Source organism: Paralichthys olivaceus, chromosome 6 (genome assembly GCF_024713975.1).
Source record: "Paralichthys olivaceus isolate ysfri-2021 chromosome 6, ASM2471397v2, whole genome shotgun sequence".
Lineage (NCBI taxonomy): Eukaryota > Metazoa > Chordata > Actinopteri > Pleuronectiformes > Paralichthyidae > Paralichthys > Paralichthys olivaceus.
In genome coordinates this window covers 23,245,073-23,269,583 of record NC_091098.1, presented here as the reverse complement: position 1 = coordinate 23,269,583, position 24,511 = coordinate 23,245,073, and the positions used below count along the sequence as shown (strand labels likewise).

The 24,511-nt window shown below is 42.8% G+C and overlaps 1 protein-coding gene across 2 annotated transcripts in view; it reads left to right on the top strand.

The window, feature by feature from the left end:
• Positions 1 to 4,123: 4,123 nt before the first annotated feature.
• Positions 4,124 to 24,511, top strand: part of nol4la (nucleolar protein 4-like a) — a 31,873-nt gene continuing 11,485 nt past the window's right edge. Inside the window, exons 1-3 of one of the 2 annotated variants that reach the window (XM_069526603.1) lie at positions 4,124 to 4,145; positions 20,834 to 20,989; positions 22,908 to 23,019. In XM_069526603.1, coding sequence (XP_069382704.1) covers positions 20,918 to 20,989; positions 22,908 to 23,019 — 184 coding nt within the window. In that variant the 5' untranslated portion in view covers positions 4,124 to 4,145; positions 20,834 to 20,917. Of the gene's footprint in view, positions 4,146 to 10,946; positions 11,770 to 20,833; positions 20,990 to 22,907; positions 23,020 to 24,511 lie in introns of those variants that run through there. The other variant, XM_020095873.2, reaches the window with a different exon arrangement.

Here is a 24,511-nt window from a genome sequence, read left to right as displayed (position 1 = left end):
GAATATCACAGCTGTGTTAGCGATGGGTCAGGTGAGATGTTATAGTGTCTTTTGGAGATATTCAAATTTAAATCAATTACAACATTTGCATGTAACATAATAAAATATTAAACATAAGTCAAATGTTGTTGTATGACTGTCAAGGGTCCAAGTGACACTGTGTGCCTTGGAAATTGGTTTGTATGACTAACATGATTTAGGCCATTTTTATAGTATGTCATACATGTGCTGTAGAAATAAGGAAACCGGGTGGGTCAAGGGGTTAATGTGTGCATCTGAATTTATGTCCAAACTCAGCTGTGGGATCAATGTAGAGATGGGACTACAATGGCTGACCACTGACGGCTCACCGTCCTCAGGGGTGCTGATGTTTATGTCACATGGCACAGTATTTATGGACTGATGCAGGGGTGTGCAACCCTTGATGTGAAAATGCTCTCACATTGTGAAATATTGCTTTAATACTGAAAAGTCTCTTTATGATGTCATTATGAGGGTAACTTCAGGCATTTGTGACGCCATCTGAGGGCAAAAGAGTGGAGCCACACCAGTGGTAGCCTGCAGCGGGGTCACAGGGGTCAGGGTGGGCTTTGTTTGTCCAGCCACCTCTCAAAGCAGCCCATCCTCCCAAAGGACTGGGTCTTCAAATTAGAGAAGAAAGAAAGACGTTGGATGTTCACTTTCACTCATGTGGCTGACGTCAAAATGAGGGAAAATATGTGAGCGTTCTGTTTAGAGTTAAAACACCACAAAATAAATTCATAATTTGGACCAATCTTAATGATTTCTTGGGTTAACGGGTCAGAGAAAGGAATTCAGGAGTCTTAATGATAACAATGCTTCGCTTACAAAAGGAGAGAAAAACCCACCATAAATTCCATTAGTTGAAAGCTTGAAGAATCGGTCTAACGAAGTCTAATATACGACAAGAAAACAGTTGTTCAAGTGGAAAAAATGGCTTTAGTGGATACATTTGCTTGCCTGTTGTAATGCATGTAACTAATATTCAATCTAGCAGCCCTTCTCTAAATAATACACGGGTATTAGTCTAGGATTGCAGGTTCTCAGGGTTCAGTGATTGGATTAAGACAGACACAGTTTAGCCATTTGTATAAATCATTAACATATCTCCTCCAACTCAAAACATTATAGCGCTTTCATTTGCGTATGCCATTTGATCCTGTGTGAATGTTTGAAGACATGATTCACTCGCTAGTTTATATTGGCCTTGTAAAAATGTACTGCTGGTGTGAGCCCTGTGATGGAAACTAAATGAGAAACACAGATACATTAATCATGTGATACGAAACGTGTATGAAGAGAAATCTTGTGATGTGCAGAGAGGGAAGAGTCAAAGAGTGAAGAAGAAAAGTAAAGAGAAAAGAGAATAATGAGATAGTTTGATTGACTTAGCAAATGCAATACAGGTTTTTCTATTTCAATTGTCAGAAATCCAATGAAAATACAAAAGTCACCAATCAATTTTACTCTGTCCTATCTGTATTTATTCTCTGCACTAAAGACATTGACCACTGCACTGGGCGATATGTGCCTTTATTTACACGGGCCATATAGTTTTTTCCGTCAATCCCACATACGTATTTCTGCTGCGGTTATTTCTCACTTAAGCACCACGTGTATGAGGACGTGGTCAGACTGACCATGTGAAAAAATGCAGGCCGCTCATTATTTTTGGTGCAGCTGCTGCACTGACACAGCAGGGGCGCCAGTGTAAAGTGTTGTCCTCTGAAAAAAATGTTTGACCTGGCTCAGCTTTTGACACAACACAATCCTACTATGCGATTTCAATCAGGAGAGACTTCTAGAGTAACAAATATTGTGAACAGAGGAATACTCTTGAATAATTATAAGAAAAAATAATTAATACTCCTGGAATACTCGTGCTTAGACCCCAGTGGAAAGTAGAACATCACAGAGTCACATGAATATGGCACTTTGGACAGAAGGGGACTTTTCCCCGCAGCCTTTAGATAGTGTTGGTGGTGAACGTTTGGACGACTGATGCAGGACTTCTGGTTGGATGGTTGAAGGGGGATGACCCGTTATACAGAGTTGAGATGGTGGTCACTGTACTTTAAGTTGAATGATAGGAGTAGGGAAGGACATTTTAATCTTTGACTTTCATGTACGATACAATGTTATCATCGTAGTGATGTGTTATAATAAACTGTTAAACACTTGGATCTTACAATGAAACCAGCCTTGTAGTTAGATGTATTCTTTATTTTTATACACAAAGATATGGATTTGTAATGGAATCACCCGCTAAATACACTTCTGAAAATACTCCCCAGATCCACTATTTGTCCTTGTTTGCTTAAACCTACTGTGAGTGTTCAGGTGTTTCATTAAATAATTTAGCTTTAATTACAAACAAACTAAACAATCTACCTGACTTTAAATCTGTAATAACATATTTTCTTTTAGCCACTTGCGACCAACAGAGAGAAACTGCAAGTACAACAATATTATAACCACCTTAAAGTGTGAATTTGTTAGGAAACAGTAGCTTATCTATACATTTTGCAGTTATGGAGCAACAGTGTATTTAACTGACTATTTAAGTCCAGATTTTACAATGAAAAAGATAAGTCAACTTTCTCAAGTAACAAAAAGTGGTTTATGGTTGTAATTACACACTAATTAAAATATAATCATGGATATTAAATTCAATTTCTTCTAATAAATCACATTAAATGATTCACATTGAACCTTTAATTACTTCCGCCAAGAGGGACATGTTTTTGTTTGTATGTTTAAAAAATGACCATGAAACTTGGTGGAAGGATGCAGTTTGGAAAACCACATTAAATGTTATTATTGTCATTCAACATTGCTAGAATGGATTTTTAATGATTTAGAATTTTTCATGAAGTGAACTGATATGTATGAGTTGGTGCAATTTGGTGTGAATCCAAATAAATATCCAGATCTAGTAAATTTTAAGGGGACTGGGGGGCAATGTGTGTTGTGTACCATTCTAGTTAAGTATTAATAATCACAGATTAAGGGACTAAAGCACTGTTCATTTATTGAACAAAACAATGAAATCAACAGTCAATACAATTTCAATCATTTCATATAAACCTATGTGATATTGAGAGGCTAAAAATAAGTTAACTCGACCACTTAGTGTCTTGTAGTGTCATGTTGTGTGGGCAGAGAAGTCCGTTGCAACAAGTGGTCTGAAACTGGGAAAAACATCTTAAAAGGGGGAAGAAAACAGAGGCAAAGGTCAGTGGGAGTATTTAGAGGATAAGTCTTAGAGGACAGAACCTGACAGGTGCAATCATGTATCACACAGCCATGGCAAAGTGGATGTCAGTGCGGCTGCAGGGGGCCGCTATAAGCATGTCACAGCCAATCATGAAGGTAGAATAAGAGCTGTAGAGTGTTCAGGGAGAGTAAGGAGTGTTTGTGTATCACCACGGTGAGCCCATTACAGCTGTCGAGGCCAAGTGCTATTGGCATGATCGAGGCCATAAACACAGGTGGCACTGTCGGATCTCGAGCTTGTGCGAGCGAGTATTTGATTAGGGGCATTAGCCCACAAATCAGCTGTTTGTGACTAGTCAGATCAGATAATCGATCGTGTTAAGGTTTCACCGATGGAAGCCGTTGACTTGTTCTTGTTTGACTTGACTCGCAGAATTCAAAGCCACTTAACTTGTCCATGCCTGCCACTCCAATAAACAGATGCTGTGTCAAAGATAAAGCTTTAGTCATGTTGAGTGGTTGGGTCGCTGGGGTCACACACACAATCTGCCTTTGTGTGGCGGTAACAGGCTTCCTCTGGGCCCCTCGCAGCCCCTCAGACCACAGAGGAGCGTTCAAGAGGGCTGTACTGTGAGATATGCAACTTCTCCCAGACACTGTAGTTGTGATGAAGTTGATTATAATAATGTTGGGGTCCTTTTACTTTTTTGCTTTTATCACATGTAATTTGAAATGACTTATCAATATCTAGAGCAGTACACTTTCCAAACCTGCCTGTTTGTTTGGCTTGTGGTGATGCGGCTTGCAGCGAGTAAAGACCTGCTTCTGGACTGAGCCCGCAGAACCCTGAAACTGCACCAGTGCTGCTGCACAAAGAGCTGTTCATCTGTTCAGTGAAGCTCTACTTGGTAAGTGGAACCACGAACTGAAAAACCTGTTATAGTTGTTTTCATTGTCTAAATCACACCAGATTCAACACTGCACTTCCTTGGGCCCCTAACAATAGAAATGGGAATTCGATAATGTTCTCGAGATATGCAAACAGACAGATTAGGATTTGGGGAATGATTAGATAGTGTTAGATAGTGAGCAAACAGCTAGCAAGTACAAAGTAAAATTATGATTAGTTGTTAGTCATTTCATTTTCACCTTATGGATTTAAATCCAATATTCATTCTACTATTCGCTCTGCTTTTGGTCTCTACCAGCTCCTGTACGAATGATCTGGCTCCTGAGCAACTTCATCCGTCACAATGTTCACCATGAAGGAATTGATTGTGTCCTCCTGTAGTTTGGTGCTGAGCTGTCAGGGTACAGTGGTTGGTTGCTATGACTGAAAATGATGCCATGAAAGCAGTGAGACAGTGAAACCTCTGTAAAGACAGGGGGAGCTGCAGTTTCACGTGATAATTCTCTGTAGATCAAATACTTTCATTTTTTTAAATTCTAACCAAATTTTGCTGATGATATCTAAGTGGAATTTTGGAAAGCAGGACTATTTTTTGATTGTTGTACTGGTATTTTGTGACAGGATCAGATTACTTCATTCATGCAAATTATCAGAATACAAGTGTTTCTCAACGAAAGCATTTTTTTGAACAGCAGGTGGTTACAGTTGTGGAAAAACATGTGCTGCTACACCTGAGGAAGGAAACTCTGCCTCCGGGGCTCTAACAGTAACTTCCTCTTTGAAGCGAGGCTCTGGCCAACCCACCTCCTGGGCCACAAAGACACACAAATGCAAAACGCACAATAACCATAAAACATCACATATACGATGGAAAGTAAAGTACTGTACTTAAAAACAAATTTGAGGAACTCATGTTGGAGTATTTTCTTTTTCTTCAACTTTATGCTTTTTCTAATTCACCACCACAAATATTGTTCATTATTTATTTACTGTTTTTACTCAGATCAACAATAAAAACTATAGGTACATTTACCATAACATCAACTTTTAAACATGTCACTTTAAAATGTAAGCCTTTATATTAATGGGAGTTTGTTCATGTCCTCATGAGGAACACAAGTTCCCATAATGTGACTTGGCAAACAGATTAAGGTCCCTACAACATGTATAATACCTGGAGCACCCTCCCCCCTCACACAACACACACACACACACACACACACAATGGCAGTACTCCAGCTTGTTTCCCCTCCTCTGGCAGTGTGTGCTCATTTACACCCCCTCATGGATTTACAAAAGAAATGATGGTGAAAGAAGGGTGTAGGCCGCCTCTCCAGCTCACACTAATCCAGTGCACGTGGGGAGTGGAGTGAAGGAGAGGGGTCTTCGTTGAGCCAGAACGGTGTGGCCCTTATCTCCCTGTCATTGTCCCTCCCTCTCTCTGCTACCCCCTCTCTTCATGATTAACCAGACTCATCGCCTTCTATGGTCCGTCGTTTCCTGTTACTTAGTTACCAGTTGCCACGATTTGCCTGGGCCGCCTGTGTTTCCATGGCGACTGTGCCCATTCTGTCATCTCCTGGCTGCCTCTTGGCTGTGCTGTCCCGATGGCCTGTAGTCACCCCGGGCCCTGACCCACAGCTCTCTGCGTCCCTGCCTCATGGTCCCATAAGGCTGTCAGTGTGCGTTCACGTCGCACCGCAGCCCCTCACCACGCCAGACTGGTAATGCAACTCCTGGCTGGTCCGTGCTGTAGCCGACCAAGCAGACAATGAGAGATATGATATAATAGACTCTAAAATGCATGCTCCCCCTCTCCTCTACACGGCTTGTCACACATCAAACACAGCATCAGTGTATGAAGAGATGTTTGGCAATGCTTTCGATCACAGTTCATATTTTCTACACACTGGGTATCGGGGCTGAAACCTACGCAGCTCTTTACAAATAGAGACCGTGAGCTACTTGATTTTGTCTACATGAGGTCATTTTCAGCATGTTTCCAAGAATCGCCACATAAACTTCACCTTATTCAACTCAGATCCAACTCCCAGGAAAAAGCCAGTCAACCATGTTTTAACAATTTTTACACCAAATCAAATCTCAAGATTTATCATCTTAATATTCACCAGGAGTACAGTTGTATACCCAGTAACCAGGACTGTAGTTTCAAGGTTCAACTGTTGACCCTCTGAATGTTTGGATATACATAAACTGCCATGAGGCACTATAGTGTATAGTATATTCCAATATGTCTACATATATACATATTGGATTGTCTACAAAGTTTGAACAAGATAAAAATACAGTTGAATTTCACCATGTGTCAGTTTTATATGTTTTATGAGTCAGAGTCTCACTAACAGTACAGTATTGCAGGACTGTTGTTTTTCAAAATAATCAGTTTTTCATGTTCATGGGTTTTCCAGCAGAAAAGTAATTTTCAAAACAAAAGCTACAATGGCACTCAGAGGGCACATAACTCCAGCAAGGCCCAACAGTCCCCTTATGAAACCACATTTAAATTCACTGGACTCATAGTTTTATTTGGATCTGCATCAAATTGCACACACTTATAAATGTCAGTCCATTAAATGTGCCTGATTTGTGTTTTTTGAGGGGGGGATCTATCTCACAATATTAAAGAAAGTGAAAGAAATCCATGGATCTGCACCCAAAGTTAATGGATTCTTCTCTGACCCATAACACATCCTTCCACCAAGTGATATGGTAATCTGTTCAGTAGTTGGTGTGTAATCCTGTTAACAGACAAACAAATGCAGATAAAAACATAACCTCCTTGGGTGGTGGTAAAGGGATCTGCTCTAAAGGCAAAACATATTAGGAATTGATCTCTTAAGTATCACATCATCATTAAATCTAAAAGCAATAAGATGTCTTGTTTTGTTTTTTGATGCTAGTTTCAGTACATTTAAAAAGTTATCCATCCCATGTATGTTACATCATATTCTGGAAGAGTGGTGCAAAAAGTTGCTTCTACTTTATCTCCAAAACGTATGTCGCTGAATCCTGATTACCAACATGTTTCCCGTTTATCCCTGATCAAAAAAAGCCCTGTGGGATTTTAACTACCTCTTTAGAGTAGTGGTAATGGTAGGCTGATAAAATGATAACAATTCAATTGATTGATTAATTGATTAATTATAATGGATGTGAATGGAAAACATCCCAAAATGACATTTGAAAAGCAGCTACTCATCAGAAATCATGCTTATGTGGCAGCAAGAACCTCAGTAATTAAAGTTTTAAAATCTGAGTGAAATTACCCTTTATGATACAAGGACACGTTATAACCTGTCTATGTACTTCACATGTGTAAGAATATTTCAACTTAAAATAAAAACATTACAGCACATACAAATATCATGCAGCTGATTCACACACAATAGATCTTAACCGGCTGTGTCCCTGTATCGGACCGGTCCGGTTCAGGACAGGTGAGACAAAGGAGGTGCAGTTTTCAGCTCCACCATTAGGAGGCAGTAGTTATCAAATTGTCACAGGGACTTTATCACACAGTGAGATCAACACCAGCCGAGCAGGAGAAACTTGTCACCCTGTCTAAGGCCGATTCACCGTCACTCCCCCATAGTTTGTCTGACTCAGTTGACCCCGAGGCCTCCCCTGCTCGTCCTTCTTTAACCTCTCACCAGGTTGTAATACACCCTGTTCAGGTTCACGTTGTTTGTTTACACCACAGCATTATCTCCATAACAAGATCTGCAAACATCCTCATGTGTAAATACCCCTGAGGGGAAAATTACTTACTTTGAGCATACTTTAATAAAAATCCATGTGTATTTTTACTTCAGCAGGAAGTCCAGGTCCGAAGAACTCCTCTCACTATGTCAGTGAAGTTTTCTCTGACTCGAAAAAGTTCCCTTTAGTGTCACAAAAGAGATGCCAACAGTTTATCTGTGGCTGATCAATACGAACCAAGACGTGTTGACTGATCCCCTGAATTAAATGCTCTAAATATACACTTCCACTGGATATGAGGCACTAGAGCATGTTTTCTCTTTGTGAAGAGACAGATTTCATTTATGGGATGGAAATGACACCGTATTTGGACACAGAGGTTAGTCAGGTGCAGGTGTGAGGTGCAGGTGTAAATGCTGCCACAAGGCTTGTGCTATTAATATGAAGAGTTTTATTTTTGAATGTGGGATATTTCAGTGTGAGACGACCCTCGCTGTGGCCCTCTAGGACAGGAGTTGTCCACCTCACGGTGAAAGGAAAGTGCTCAGTGGGGGATTGGGAGCGTAATTACAGCGGTTTTGCCTCATTAGGACTGATGGGGGGGGGGGTGACCCTGCCTACAGGTCTGAACCACTCGGGTCCTGCTGGTGCTGAGAAATGATCTGTTCTTGGTGTGTGTGTGTGCCCTGCAGTATTTTCTAATATTTGAAGATAAAAATCTAATATAATTTTATAATGATATATCTAATGTGAGAATATTATTAAGGATCATTAATGTTTAATGAATTTTATACGCCCCCAACATAAATCTGACCGTTATGATGATAAACTGTAAGAAGAAAAAAAAAAGAGTCTTATTTACTTTTTCTCTCTTTTCTCTATAATATTGTTTTTTTAAGTGAGATACTGGATTTGGTCCCTAGCGCAATGATTTGATCATTCAAAAATTCTATGGTAAAGTGGCAAATTCCTTGAAGCTTTGTGTTCTCAAATGTAAGAACTTTACATGACAGAAAACTAAATATCTTATATGTTGGAGTCTGGGTTGGACAAAGCAACATATCTAAAGATGTTATCTACACTGAGAAAAGAAAACTGTTGTACAAACATAAAAAAACACACAAATTAAATACAGTTAACAACTTATAGTAATACGATTGTTTACTTTAAAGAAAATGATTAATTTCTGTGTTACTGAATGGAGTATTGTGTAGAGAGAGGTGAATGAGCATTTTAAATAGATCAGTAATGAACATAAATGTCAGAATAATCAATAATAAAAGTAATTTTTAGGTGCTGCCTTGTGAAGTATAATAAAATCACAATACTGGTCTGTGAAGACAAAATGCAACTTCATTTTTAGTCATGGTTCGACCAGAGTCGGACTTTTTGATGTTTAACTTTACTGTAAAATATATATATATATAATACCAAAGAAAAAAAACAGCATTAAAAATTCACAAGAACTTGAAAACACGTTAGAAAAAACTGCAAATGAACAAGAAAGCAGAAGAAGTGTTTGATAGAAAGATATTGCGCTTTTCCTTTATATGGAATAAACATAGACTAAAGTTAATCACGTTTCCTAGATTTTCTGAAATGTCTCTGATAATTATTATCAAGATCTATTAAACTGTTTAATGAAGAGCCTTCAAAATTCATTTCTTTCTTCATATACAAGGATCTTCCAATTCATCACAACATCCTCAAAAAGTGCAATGCGTAAAAGTCCTTCTACCCCTGAACTAGAAGAATCCCATCGGCAGCCGTCTGAACACAGGTTATAACGAAACATGTGTCTGGAACCAAACCTTTCAAAATAAGAGAAGTGCTGACATGTTTCCTCCCCTGAGGGATGCACGTGGAGCCCTGCAGCTCCTCCTGTCCAGTCCTGAGACACAACACGAGACCAAATGATGAAATGAAATGAAATGAAATAGCTTGCCAAGGCCTCGGCCATCAGCACACGCTCACACACGCAAAAACAACACACGTGCACTCAGTTTTTCTTTTTTTGACCAAGTGTTAGGCTGTTTGTCATTCAGTTAAGGGAGTGGGGGGTTGTGTCCGGCGTACCGTTCTTTGAGTCAGGATGGAGAGGATGAGGACGGGGCATCCCACTCACCCTCTGCACGGCCGGAGACACTGCTGAGCTGCTGTCATGGCAACAGCAGCCACCACCGGCATGGGCCTACAATGCACAGGCCAGGAGGAGTCACACACACACACATACACACACACACAGGCTGCAGGCACTCACAGACACACAAAGACACCACTCGGGCACAAATATACACATTCAGAGTTAATACAGCTACTTAATATGTGCTGTTGCTTCCTCCTAAAACAAAACACATTTAGGTTGTTCAATACTAATTTCAGTGTTCAACGGATGTAACTTTTCTCATCTCTTAACATGAAAGTGATGGAACAGAATGATTCACATTGTTCTTCGCTCAAAAATGCAGTTTATATGATTTGTATTACTTGTAAATATTAAGCCTTTTAACAGCCTTTATATTTAGTTTTAACACATGTGGTTTATTTGCCAAACTACATTTTATCCATATTTGCATTAAGACAATAAAGTTTCACAATCTGCTGAGGTGACTTGACTTAAGCACAAAAATCCAAGCTCTATATTTGAAACAATGAAGTCTGAATATATTCATTATATGAGGATATTATCTTTTTATCAGACTATTTAATATATATCTTTATTTTTCTGCAGTCCACCTGTAAATGCAAACAATTGTTTTTAGTTTTTCCATCACACCCTGTGAATAAATTCTACATTTACCATCTCTCACTTCACTTATACACCTCGGGCTCTGCTGCAGATGGATCAGTTTCCAGTGAAATGCAGATGTGAGTGTGTTGTATGGGATAGAAGGAGCAGTGTGCCAGCGGCGCAAATCCCATTCAAACAGGTGTGAGGAGCAGGGAGAATCCCAGGTGGCGCATGTTGATCGGATACGTGGCCAAAACAGGAGCACATTGATAGCATCTTTGCGCTTTTTTTTTTTTTTTTTTAAGGGTTGAGCAACCCAGCATCCGAAAATAGTGTCGACTGTTAGAAAGTAGGTCGATAGGAACTGAAGGCGACGTTTGTTTTCACGCTTTTGTCTGTGTTCTTTGTTGTTAAGCGAGGACTGTGGTTTTCTTTCTGTCGGTGGAGAGGGTTTTACGCACAGGTGGGAGATACCCGCTCAGCATAGGACAGCCCCCCTCTCTCTGCTCCTCAGCGGATGATGTGAGGAAGTGACATTTTTTCACCGCTGCGGGTCGGGACAGCACTGCTCCTCCTCTGCAAACAGGTGTGCTGCTGTCCGGGTCACTTCTGCTGCCGGGAAACCACCGGGAGGCTGCGCCGTCCCCCCCCAAAAAACACCACCACCACCACCACATCCAAGCCTTCAGGACGCGGGACAGAGCGGGGACCAGAGGAGGAAAAAACCGACCCGTTCAAGTGTGTTTCTTTATTAGCCAGGGCTGTTTGAACGGGCTCACACACACACACACAGAAAGAGAGAGAGAGAGAGAGCGCGAGAGGGGGAGCGATGGCAACGAAAAAGGCGTGCGTGGATGCGCCCAAGAGGAGCCGGAGTCCGGTCGTGTTGGAGGCGGAGATGTTCAGTGAATTTCAGGACTGGTGTCTCCGGACTTATGGGGACTCCGGTAAAACAAAGACCGTCACCCGGCGAAAATACAACAAAATCATGCAGACACTGTTGCAGAGCGACGAGTCGGACGGCGTGTACGTCGACAACAGCCACATCAACGCCAAATTCAAATTTTGGGTGAAGTCGAAAGGATTTCAGGTCGGGACCAACGTCCTGGGAGAGCACAACAAGAAAGGGGCTCCAGGGAAACCCGTCCTATATGTGCCGGTCAAGTCAACGGTAAAGTGTGTGTGTGTGTGTGTGTGTGTGCATGTGTGTGTCTCTCTGTGTGTGTGTGTATGTGTGTGCACGAGATGTCCCGTTGCCGCCTATATAAGTTGTCATTATTTCAGGCTGCACACACACATACACACACATGCGCCTGTCATGTGAATAAAATGACAAACTTGTGGTGTTTTATCGTCCCGGCTCGCCCTCGTCTTCCCCAGATAAAGATTCACTTTGTCCACATCCCAACCAGAACAGCCCCTACGTCTCATCCCTTGCTGCCATAGCAACGCCGGTGCCTCCTGGCTATCGCAAATGGTAAAAGGTATGGGCTGCATCATCGCATGTGTCCCCGGTGAGGGTGAAGTCCTGTCAGGGTGTAAAGCATGTAGATAACAGGGTATTATTTTGTGTGTTTGAGACACCGTGCCGTTATACGGTCTCGTGTTGTCCGGTGTGGCGATGCTGTATGTATGTATGTGTGTGTGTGTGTGTGTGTGTGTGTGTGTGCTCGTGGATGCAACGGCATGTCTGTGCACGGGTCTGGTATGTCAGGGTACAGCCTCCAGTCCGGTGTGCCCCCTGATGGAGGGACGAACCACTCAGCACATGACAGATCCAACATTTCTGAACATCAGCAGCTTGTGATTGTCAGTGAACCGCGCGCACCCGCACTGTCCCATCTAAACCGAGCAAAACGAACCGTGTCCGTGCGTCGCCAACATTTATTGCCCCCCACCCCCTCTTTTGAGGAATAGCAAATATGCGTTTTCTAAATACTCAAACAGCACATGAGGGGTTTTCTTTTCCAGAGAAACATGATGGCAGTCAGTGTGAGTGTTTGCACCGCACTTCTCATTGTCCTGGGCAGGATGCGGATCGCAGGCACTCGTTGCTCTGGCAACACCTGTGTAGTCCAGGATAGTCTGTCTCTGCTGCATCTGAGCCTTTTGTGTGCATCCCCACACGAAGCTCTGCGAGACGAATGTCATTGTGAGAGAAACACATTCGGATTTTTGTCAACTGTTAAAAATTTTTTTTATATATAGTAATTTCTGCATGTGATAGAGGGAGGCGGCTGTGCGTAATTGGAGACCACGTGAGGGGTTGTGGCGGAAACAAAAGGGGACTGATGTCGACACACGCCCCGGAGTGAGCGCTCACACTTCACCTGCACATGTCTGCGGGTGATGTGCAGAAGTCGCGTGTCACCGTGCACGAGCGGGGCTGCAGGTGCACGGAGGGTTAAACCGCACGCTCCTCTTTTGTAACGGGAGATCAACATGCGCACGGTGAAGTGTCAGGCAGTGGCCCAGCGGCTCCCTCCGCGCCCATGTCCGTGTATGGTGATGTTAGGGCCTGCTGTGCCAGCAAGGAGACAACCACCATTTTAAAAATAAGAGTCTCCAGGGAACGATGCCCCCTCCCCACACACACACACACATCCACACCTGACCTGCTGGGACAGAGTCTCTCTGGACCACAAAGAGCAAAAACACGTTTTCTGTGAGCAAACTGCAGGAGATATTGGCACCAATCAGACACTAAATCCTTTGATTTCAGATGAATAGCACGGAGCCCTCCACAGGTGTTAAACCTGTGTGAGAGAGTATTTAGATTTAGGCCAAATACCTTTTCAAAATCCTGTAATCTCTCCTCAATATTATGTTTCCCTCTGGGCAAGAGGGCAGGTGTGATCTGTGTCCGCAGGTGCAGGCGCTGACTGAAATGTGTTGGTGATTAGCTTTTGTCTGTGGTTCTTGTCATTCCTTGTTCACATAAATTCTTTGATGTCCTCTTCTGCAATTTATTAGACCTAGATAAAACAAATGTAGTTTATATAGTAATAACTGTCCTGCAATAAATCCTTCCTTCATGGAGGGTCAGATGTTCTGTGAATGTTTTTTAGAGGCTCAGATTCTGACTCATGGTCATTTTAGGCGATATATAAACAAGGTGGACAAAATAATAAAACCACCTGTTCACGTAACACATGACAATTCAACAACACCACGAACTGGAGCCTCCAAAAATGACCGTATTTTTGAATCAAAACATTTTTTAGTAGAGGGTCACTCAGTAAATCGCATACCCCCGCCAAGGCCCCACAGTCCCCCAATGAAACCACATTTACATTCACTAGATTCACACCAAATTGCTCATAGATATCAAATCCAGAAATATTTTATTTTTCTTGTTTTCCTCTGACAAATCAAAGAAAACATAAAAAACAACAACACAATAAAATGCCCTATTTCAGAATGTTAAAGACAGTGAGAAGAAGAAAACTCCTGGATCCGGAAATTCAATGGGTTCTTCTCTGATCTATATACAACATCCTTCCACCAAGGTTCGTTGTGATCCGTCCTGCCAAGGCCCAACACTTTTCTTTATTTCAGCTGCACCAAATTGCACTTATAAATGTCAATGCCCAATCTATGTCAGATTTCTTTTCCATTATGATCCATGAAGTATAACCTGTAAAATTACTGAAATGGATGTTGGATGTTGGTTAAGACTGCATTCGCTTGAGCTAGGTGTACCTAATAAACCGGCACCTGAGTGAGTTTTGCCATATGAAAAATTTCAAGTGTATTTCTCCACGAGGCCGAAGATCTGCTGAGCTGAGATCTTTCCCTGAAGTTAAAACGCACTGGAGAGGCAGAGAAAGTGGAAGTGTAGCTCACTGAGAGAACATGCTTTGTCGCTAATATCGTGAGGCAGGGGGGGAAACCTCCCCTTGACTCAGCTCCACCAGGGAAATTTAGACAACAAACAAAACATCAGCCAACACAAGCAGCTTCTAATGATGAGTCAGACGCCACAAATCAACCAATTTATATGCATGTGACTGGATTAGAAAGCATGATTCTTGATTCGGCGTGCGTTCCTGGGTTTTATAAATAGGCCGTCCTGGGCCGGTGGAAAAGTGACGCGCACACAATCAGACGTATAAACACACAGACGCACATACACACAATGGTCACTGCCTCCTCCTACGGCTGCAGGGCCGGGGGCGTGTCTCTGGAGCTTGAGCATTGGAAGCCCCCGCTGCAGCTGCTCCCAGGGTGTGCCAAGTTTCTGTACGGGGGCAGGCTGGGTGGGGGTAGGGATGGATGGTGGCTGATGTGCAGACAGAGAAGGTCTCTTCTGTGTGTCAGTGAAGCAGACAAGGAGGCTTCAGTCATGTGGCAGGACAGAGGGAGCGGGCACAGTAGCACAGACTCAGTGTCGATGCCTCTTTTCAAGCCGTGCACAGAATGATTTCCTTTCTGTGTTTTCTTTCCGTCTCTGTCCCTCCTTCCCATGTCATCTCGCCCTCTTTCCGCACGACTCAGGGCCCTCGCCTTGCTCAGAGAATCCAGCAGCCCTACGAGTGGAGATACAACCTCGTTTGGCTCTCATTATGTCCTGATTAGAGGACGCTACAGAGGAGGAGGGGTACAGGACCAGAAACAGACACGGAGATGCACCACAGAATTGAGCACCACATAAGCAGGAGCACTTCCCGAGACAGAGAGAGTCAGAGTGCAGCCAGTTTCAAAAGAGATGCTTAAACTGGAAATTTTGAAATACTGCGTGCTGTTGCTCTTAGTTGCCATGCCAACAGAAATCTGTAAATATCTCTGTACATTTATCTCAACTAGGATTTGGTGGACATGGTCTCTCATTCACACTCACACAGTATATAGACATGCTACAAACACACACACAGAAAATGTTTGTGTGCACACATCATGTTCTCTGAATGCGCTGCCACAAATTATCAACCCAGACATCAGTGTCACCTTTATCACCTAACTTGTACAATTAGTCCAAAACGGCCAGAGAAGTGTCCTAAAACTGAGAAGATTAAATTAATTGGCAAGGAGGGCTGCACCTTACAACTGTCCATTGATTAATCTGTCAAATAAAATGCCAGGAAACAATGAAAATGTCCATCACAGTTTCTCAAGACTTGTCCGACATTCCAGTCAAGACTTTTTATAGACTAGGCGCGTAAGAAAATATGAACTGTACAGTCTGAGATGTTATTGAACCATAGATTAAGTCTTAAAAAAATATTTTCTGATCAGTTAATCAATAAATTTACCATTTTCTCAACAATAATTTAAACATTCTCTGATTTAGCTGTTTTTCTTTGTCTTAGTAAGATTTGTATCAATTTAAAGACGTCATTGGGATTGGAGTTAATATTCAGCATTTTTCTGAATATTTTCTGGAATTTTATAAACAAAAGTGGTAAATTCATTAATCAGGAAATAAATGGCGAATTAATTGAAGGATTTGAAGCCTTTGCACTGACGGGACAAGATAGATTTGGACATTAGTGTCACAGAAAAAGGTTTTTCAGGGTTAGCCTCAGAGGATTCAATAATGCTATCAAAGGTCTTTCTTGGGACGTCCTCCCCTCATGTAGAAATCATAGACACCTTCTAATCTGCATTTTGTAAAATGGGCCCTAAATGTTATTTCTTGCCTCACCGTCGACTAGGAAGAGGAACATCATCATTATTATCTGATTAATTAGTCCACATTTCCCCAGAGAGCTCATCTTTTGTGGAGGGGCCACAGAGTCAAAAGAATACTATCCCCTATTATTCAACAGCATTTGCATTAATGCTATTTCTGCATAGTGAATCTCCAGTGCTTTTGTCAGTCCTTTTGTTGTTTCGTCTCTCTCTCTCTCTCTGGCTCTGCTTATGAGGGGCAACACATGGACTCGTGCTCACAGGTTCAAACAGCAAACGATCACCATCCCGGACAGGAATCACCGGCCCCTTCTTATCACATCCGTCACCAGAGCAACGGAGAAATTACCTGTTCATGTGTGATGCCGAGTGACTTGGTTTCATCAGGGGTTTTTTTTTATTTGAGCTGCTAAAGGTGGAGAGGTGTTGGCTTGAGTGCGCAGGACATTTCTTTGTTAGACGAGAGACAAACTGAGATGCACTGAGTTTATGCCAATATGCGTTCATTTCAGATGTGGGGTGACGAAATCCATGGTGCACATATGTGGTAGTTTGGACGAGGATGTGTGCTGGTACAAAGAGGGGGTTGCTGATCGCATGCTCTGTGTTTCCTCCCTTCAGCACCCTCTCTGTTGCCATGGAGAGACCGTTCTTTGCTTTCCCATAGGAGGAGAAATTAACACCATTTTTAACTGGCCCGGGGGCCTCCCCCCTGTGTGGGAGATAGTCTGAGTTCTGCTCCACACGTGCACACACACACACACACACACACACACACACACACACACAGAAAGAGAGAGAGGGAGTCTTTAAGAAGGCAATAATCATCCTACCACACCGCTACTGTCACTTTTAATACCTTTGCAAGGCCAACATTTTACAAACTGGGACAGTGAGTTAATAGCCTAAAATTGACAAAATGGACCCTGGGATGTGATGATGTATGTGCAAGTCATTTACATACCACTTTAGTCAGTGACTGGAACGTCAACAGTGTCAGTCTGCAGGGCCAGTGGGACCGTCTGTGTCTCCGGCTCTGTGGGATATTGTGGATGTCACACACTCTATCAAATAATGTTCATCATGGGGGCAGCAGATAGAGAAGCACACAGATGTCGGACAGAGGGGTAGAGCTAGGTGCACCTAATGTGGATTTAATGATGGGGCTTTATATGAATTGAGGCAGAGAAGAAAAGATGATGGAGAAAGGAAAAGAAATGTAAGGGGACGGGTGTAGCAGAACAAAAAAACCTCTTTTAATCACAGTTTTTTAAATCTTCAGTACTGTCGTCTGCACTGTCGTCCCCTTGGTGCACACAGACAAACACACACATGCACACACACACACAAACAAGGGTTGTCCTATTTATGTGTCCATTAGCCAGTTGATAGATTTACGGGGGAAGATGGGGCTTTAAAAGATGACCTGTTGTCACATCTGCAGTGAGATAATCTGAGTCATGAGTACTGTTGACACAGCCATCTTGGTACACACACACACACACACACACACACACACAGAAAGTACCTATGTTTGATTGTACAAGTTCAGACCCATATTTAACATATATATGTTTTAGATTTTTGCACGTCCCACTCATGTTTATCCGTTCATCCATGGATCTAATTTCTTGTGTGCTGCATCTCTTCCTCTGTCTTTGCCGGCCTGTCTTTGTGACCCAGCTGCTTCCTGTGAACCCCCACCCATCCCCTCATCTTCCTCCTCCTCCTCCTCCTCCTCCTCCTCCTCTTCCTCCTCCTCTTCCTCCTCCTGACCTGCCTGTGTGCAGGACGGCTCCTCTCTCCCCTTTAGCGACTCCCTGTGTGTGTGTGTGTGTGTGTCTGTGTGTGTGTGTGTGTCTGTGTGTGTGTGTCTGTGTATGACTGCCAGCGGGGGTGGGGGCAGTCGACTCAACCCCTCCAGTCTCCTAGCAACAGAGCGGTTTGGTGCGGGACAGGGAGAGTGCGCAGAGGGGATGGGGGCTGGTTGTACAGTGGCTGGGGAGAGCAAAGTCCTACAGGATTAGAAAGATGGAGAGAAGGAGGAAAGGAGGAGACGGAGAGCGAGAGTTTTGCAGTGTTGTTGGCGATTAGTGATGCTGACATGTCTCCTTTGCTCTTTAAAACGGCATGCTGCTGATGAGACCGAATATCAACAGCACTATTCAACAGCTGTTCTCCTCTGAGATGCTTCATCTACAAACTCCGCCCGGTAGACATGTACCGTACTTAAACACACATGCACACGCAAACACACAGCGCGTTGTGTTTAGAGGTGAATGTTTAACTCCCCGTCGGCTTGTGTTTGGAAACTAGAGCTTATCTTTGCAGGGGAGCCCGAGGAGGCCTTTAGGTAGCAGGACTGATGTGTGGCTAATGGAAGAAACACAGTCATGCTCTGCAGGGTCTGCAAAGTCCAGTATGTAGGATTTAGAAGAAACTATTTGTGAATGTAATATTTAGAATTATGTTTTCTTAAGCGTGTAATCAGCTGAAACCAAGAGTCGTTTTGAGCCTTTTATATCTACATCAGGAGCGTTTCCTCTTCCACAGAATCCATGTTTCTACAGTAGCTCACAACACAGAGCAAACACTGGATTCAGAGGAGGCCTTCTGCCTTCTTACGTTTCCGGAAGGCCACAATAGATTCTCCTACGTGCTCGCAAATGGAGTGTGAGACAAAAGGTATTCAGTGAGATGCAATATACAACTTTATTACAGGATTTCACTAAATCTTACGCACTAAACCTTTAACCTACAACAAGCAGTATCATCACAAAGCAAATATCGAGGGTCAAAGTTCACTCAACTCCTCATGATCATTTTATTCGGCCCCTTGTTCGCTCAGTATGTAAGTTAGTGTCACATTGTTGGAATCATTATGATGATAATACATAGATAATATAAGTACCTAAGTAAACAAAGTCTAAAACATTTTAGACATTTTAATGAAGAATTGTTACGTATTATATTTTTAGGGGAGTTTTACTTTATCAGAATAAAGTCCCCTGCAGCAGATTTGTGATATTAGGCTGTTTAAATAACTAAAATCTATTGATTGAAATTTCTTGGACCAAATGATTGATCAGTTAATTGAGAAAATTATGTAAAGTTGCAACCCTGGACAAAAACATTACAAGTTTTGATTCTGCCAAGTTTGTGTTGTAATTTATATGTTTATTTTTTTTGGGCGGTGGGATTCCAGGTCAGAGAAAAAATCCTCTGCAGAATACTCACAGTGTATGTTGGAGGTTTTGTTGGGGTAGAATTCAGCGGAGGATGCAGCAGCCGTGTGGGTGCACTGCACACCCCACAGTTGTATGAGATTATCTAAATCCAGTGTGAATGGACCTGACACCATTGTCCCAAGCAGCAGCGGCGGTGGCGGCGGCGGCGGTGGTGATGTCAGCCGGGGAATGATGATGATACTGCGATAGATTACAGCTGTGATGATGAGGTGGAGGATCGCTATTATTTCATTTATTATCATTACATTTAGCCCATGTTGACAGGGGAGAGTGGCTGGAGAGAGTGAGGGAGAGAGAGAGGGCCGGATTAAAACAAACCCGCTCTGTGAGCTGGTTTTAGTTGCCATGGCAACGATCATTACCTCGCACTTGGGAGAGCAGGAGCAAGGAGAAGGAAGAGGAGGAGGGGGGGGGGGGGAGAAAGAAAGAAAGAAGGGACGGAGGAAGGGGATGGAGACATGGAAGCAGGAGAGAGGACGCAATTGGGGGAAAAAACGAAAAAATGAAATGTCAGATATCAGGAACTGTGCAGAAATGTCAAGGAGAGATCAGGGAAAAAAGTGTGATTCCTCAATGCCAGGGGGACAACTTTTTGAACTCGGGACCCTCCTCTCACACAAACATTAAAAGATCACTCCGCACCTAGAACCCAATCTCCAGAAAATGTCAAAGTGTGTCTCATATCTGCGTGGAGGAGGTGGACTTGGAAACTGGGAAATAAAAACCTTATTAAGATCTCAAATCCTTTTCTTCCATTTCATGCTTGCTGGGGCATTTTCTGTTAAAACATATCAGCAGGTGCAGGGAAGAGTTAGTTAGAGAAGGAGATGATGGTAGAAAGGAGAGGGAAGCCCCTTGTGGTGTAGCGGATGGAGGCTGTTGTCCTGGCGATCCCACTTCTATGGTGTGTCACATGACCCTTTGCCCAGCACACCTGCCCGAGAGAAATCAGCAGTAGTTTCTATGGTGACAGGGTCAGCAGTACGGGAGGCAGAATGGCTGCCAGAGGTGGTGGTAGGAGGGACTGTTGGTCTTGTACAGTGTCGTTGATGTTATTTTTAAACATGGCAGAGATTAGGTGATGGTTGCCGACCCAGACGGGGCCGAGACTCCAATTCTAATTTAAAGACTGAACAACAGCGGGACAGAACAGGTAGTTTCATGTCGTTTTCACTGCTCTCTGTTACCACATGACCCCCATGACTCATTTGCCTTAAAGATCCAGCTCATGTCACGTGAATGCAGGAATCTGTGTTTGCACCAGTAATATCAAACACTGTAGATGGTACACACACGTCAGTTCTGTAATCCTGAGGTGGGACATAGAGCTAAACCTAACTCTTTGTTATGTTTCAGTGTTCGGACGGTAATTCAGCCCAAGACAACTCCTCCCTGAAGCGTGTGGCTGTTGTTGAAGACTTCTTTGACATCATCTATGCCATGCATGTGGAGATGGGTGCTGACCCTGGCAGAGCACCCAAACACGCGGGCCAGAAGAAAACCTACAAAGCGGTGAGTAAACACAACCAGGTAGCTCCCAGTGTAGCTCCTCACTGACAGTGATGCTAACAGAAAACACATTGTATTCCCTCTTGTTCCTGCCTCTGTCCACATCAACACCACGGGCAGCTAGTGGGAAAAAGTGGCAAAAGCAAAGCAGGTGGATGTTGTGCACATCCAAATCCCACATGTGCTGAGGAAGGAGGAGGAGAGGGCTGCACATGAAACATGTAAAGCTCCCAAAAGCTCCTTTTTTTGTCAGGAAAAGATGGATGTGAATAAAAACAGAGTACACTTCACTGATGTACTGTACACAACATTAACACTGCTCCATGCAAGCTGCTCTGGCCTACATGCTTACACCAGACAACTAATATGCCCATAGTACCAATGCCATTGTTGATGATTAGCAGGATGGATGATGTAAAACAGGAATATTTAACTCTGCCATCTTGCACTCTTGGTGCTAGAGTCTGCACGGTAGCGATCAGTCACAAGCCAGTCTCACCTGTCAATCATGATGTTAACCCAATTTTTATAGCATAAATAAACTAATTAAAACCATATAACGACATGAACATACATTTAACATGTACTTTTACTTTTTTGTTTGGTCCATCTCCCCAACCATTTACATACAAGGTGTGGAACTTATGACCTATACTGCAGCCAGCCACCAGGTGGCGATTCAGAATCCATCTCATCTTTCTGTATGATTAGCAGGTATTATTTATGTGACATTTACCTGATGATCAGTAAAAACATTATTGAGGGAGCTTGCAGATTTACTACAGTTTACTACAGTTTGCTGAAGACAACATCGGAAAAAGAGGTTTTAAAGAAACCCAGTTATTTGAAAACATTTGAACCAGAGTAAAGTCCCGGGGTCTAAACTTAAACCAACTTTGTAAAAGACATCTCTGATAAAATAATGTTTACTTCTTAGCATCAGGACTCTGGAACAATTAACCACATCTACCAGGAAAACAAAGCACTTAAACCACAGATTTAGTTTGGAGTCTATTGATGTTTGTTGAGGAAACACAGTCTGTTAGTTAATGAGGGAAACCGAGGTGTGTTCTCGGGTCGGGTGTGGTGTCCTGACAAACTGAGAGGCTTTGTGTGTGTCTATGTAGGGTGGCAGTGTTGAGGGGGGTTTAGCAGGACATTGGTACTCCTCTTCTCCTCCCTCCCCCCAGAATTGAAAAATAGTCATAGAGCCAATTCCTCCTGCCCTGTAGAGAGGTCCTGTCACGTCTCATAGTGTGTACCCTTTTGAGGAGGCAGCATCACTGGGGCAGGGCATAATATGGAACTGTCACTGTGGCCTTCTGGGAGGTGCACGCTCCTCTGGGTGGCCTTTCCCTCTCAGCTGCCTCAAGGGGCCGTGAGGGGTGGGGGCAAAGGGGATGGGGGAGCTGTGGCAGTGGCAGTGGCGGTGGTGGGCCGGTGGGGGTGGGCACCCCTGCTGCCTCTCCATGGTCACGTGAAGGTCGCATTTTACAGGGAAACGCCAGAGGGGGTGAGGATGGGAGGGTGGCATATCAGCGGAGACAAACAGAGAAGGAAGGCTGAGCATGAGAGAGGGAGAGAAAGAGGTGTAGATATGAGTCAACTGCACCTGAGAGAGCATGGAGGGAAATGAAAACGGAAAAGATGAACACCACTTGTGTTTTAAAGCACCAAAGCAGAAATGTGCAGAGGTCTGGAACTAGAATGAGGCCATCCCGAAGCAAGAGCGATCGCCCAGAGGCAGGATTCCTCCTCATGCCACGTCAAGACAACACAAAATCACTGACCCCTAACTTTCACACGTGCATGTGGCGCAATAAAAAAAAAAACACCTCCACACAGTTTGAGCTCGGCCACAGCCTGAGCCATGTTTTATTTTCCCGTAACTCAGTGTCATGTGTTCGCTCCCCTGGCACAGATCGCAGAGACCTACGCCTTCCTGCCCAGAGAGGCGGTGACTCGGTTCCTAATGAGCTGTGGAGAGTGTCAGAAGAGGATGCACATCAACCCCAGCACTGCAGAGTTCAAAGGTAATGGCACACATCTGACCTGTGGATATCTCGCTCGCTCCGCAGACATCATTAACCGGCATGCTATTTTTGAGATCAACCTTTAAGAGCAGCTAGTGCTCAGATCCGTTTGACACACTGACACGGAAAAGGGTTAATTACTGTGTTGAGATGCATGCTGAGATTTAATAAGCCTATTTAATACATTATTCTGTGTTGTAAATTATTAAAGATTCATAGAATTGTTAGAGATGTTCCGTTTGTTGGCAGCTGAAGGACAAACATGGTGAATTCTCCATCAAACATTGAATGTGAACTTTTTTTTTCTGAATCAAACCATCATTAATAAACCATATTGTGTGTATCCATCACCCACATGATGTAACAAAGACTCAAGAGGACCAGGATCTCTGGGATTGTTCAGATCTGCTAAATGATCACAGAGTCCCTCTAGTGCCTGGTGTGGAGACTGCATTCAGCTTTCAACCACATTGTTCAAATCCATGTGTGTTTCAACCTGGATTTCAGTGTTTTTGCAGGATGTTGCAGCAAAGTCTGCACCGCTCAAAGGGTTTGTTTACGCCAATAGCTCAGAATTTCCTTACAGACGGGTTCAGTGAAGATGGAAAGCCACAAAAAAAGATAGAAAGTCTCCAGTTTGATTCCAAATCTTTTTAGAGTTAGTGAAGAGCAGAGATTTTCAAACTGTGAGAGCTGAGGGACAGCCATGTCTTTCATATCAGAACACACACACACGACACATTTTTTGATTTGATGTGACTTTCAAAGGATCAAATTATCACTGATGTCTATTGTGAATATAAAAAAGACACTTCTCACAGAAACTGCAGAACTCGCTTGAGATTCTTCATTTGTTTTAGTTTTTGTCAGTTTTAAAGTATTCCCGTGATGTGAGTACACATCCATGGGTGCACTGCAAACAGGGATTGATAATAGCTCATTTAGCATAGTTGTACTGGAGCTAATTAAAGGTTTAGAAGTGAGGGGGTGGCACAGTTGTGTTGATTTCGTCTCAGGGGAGTGTTGGGGTCAACTGTGTAGCGAAACCTGTACAGTTTAATACTGTGCAAATGAAACTGCCATAACCATAAAGCTATGTTAATTATTCATGTTCAGTTTCTGTTGACATTAATGTGACACAGTTAGTTTTTGAGAATATGCTTCAGGTGTATAATGTGAAAAGAGTTTGATATTTTTTCTCACAAATTCACAAATATAGTCTTACAGTTTTTAACATTGCGTTCATCAAATAATTGACTCAATTAAATGTATAATAAATATACAATTCCAAGTAGAAGCCCTGCATTAAACACTTCATTAAAAGTAGCAGCAACAAATTATACTTGAAATATGAAAGTTAAAACGTCCAATTATGAATTATGGCCCTCAGCATTGTTTCAGTATAATATTAATGGTTCATTATTATGTATGATTAAGTGGTAATAGCTGGTCACAATAAGTATCTAAAAGATTTTTTAACTTGATTTGATTT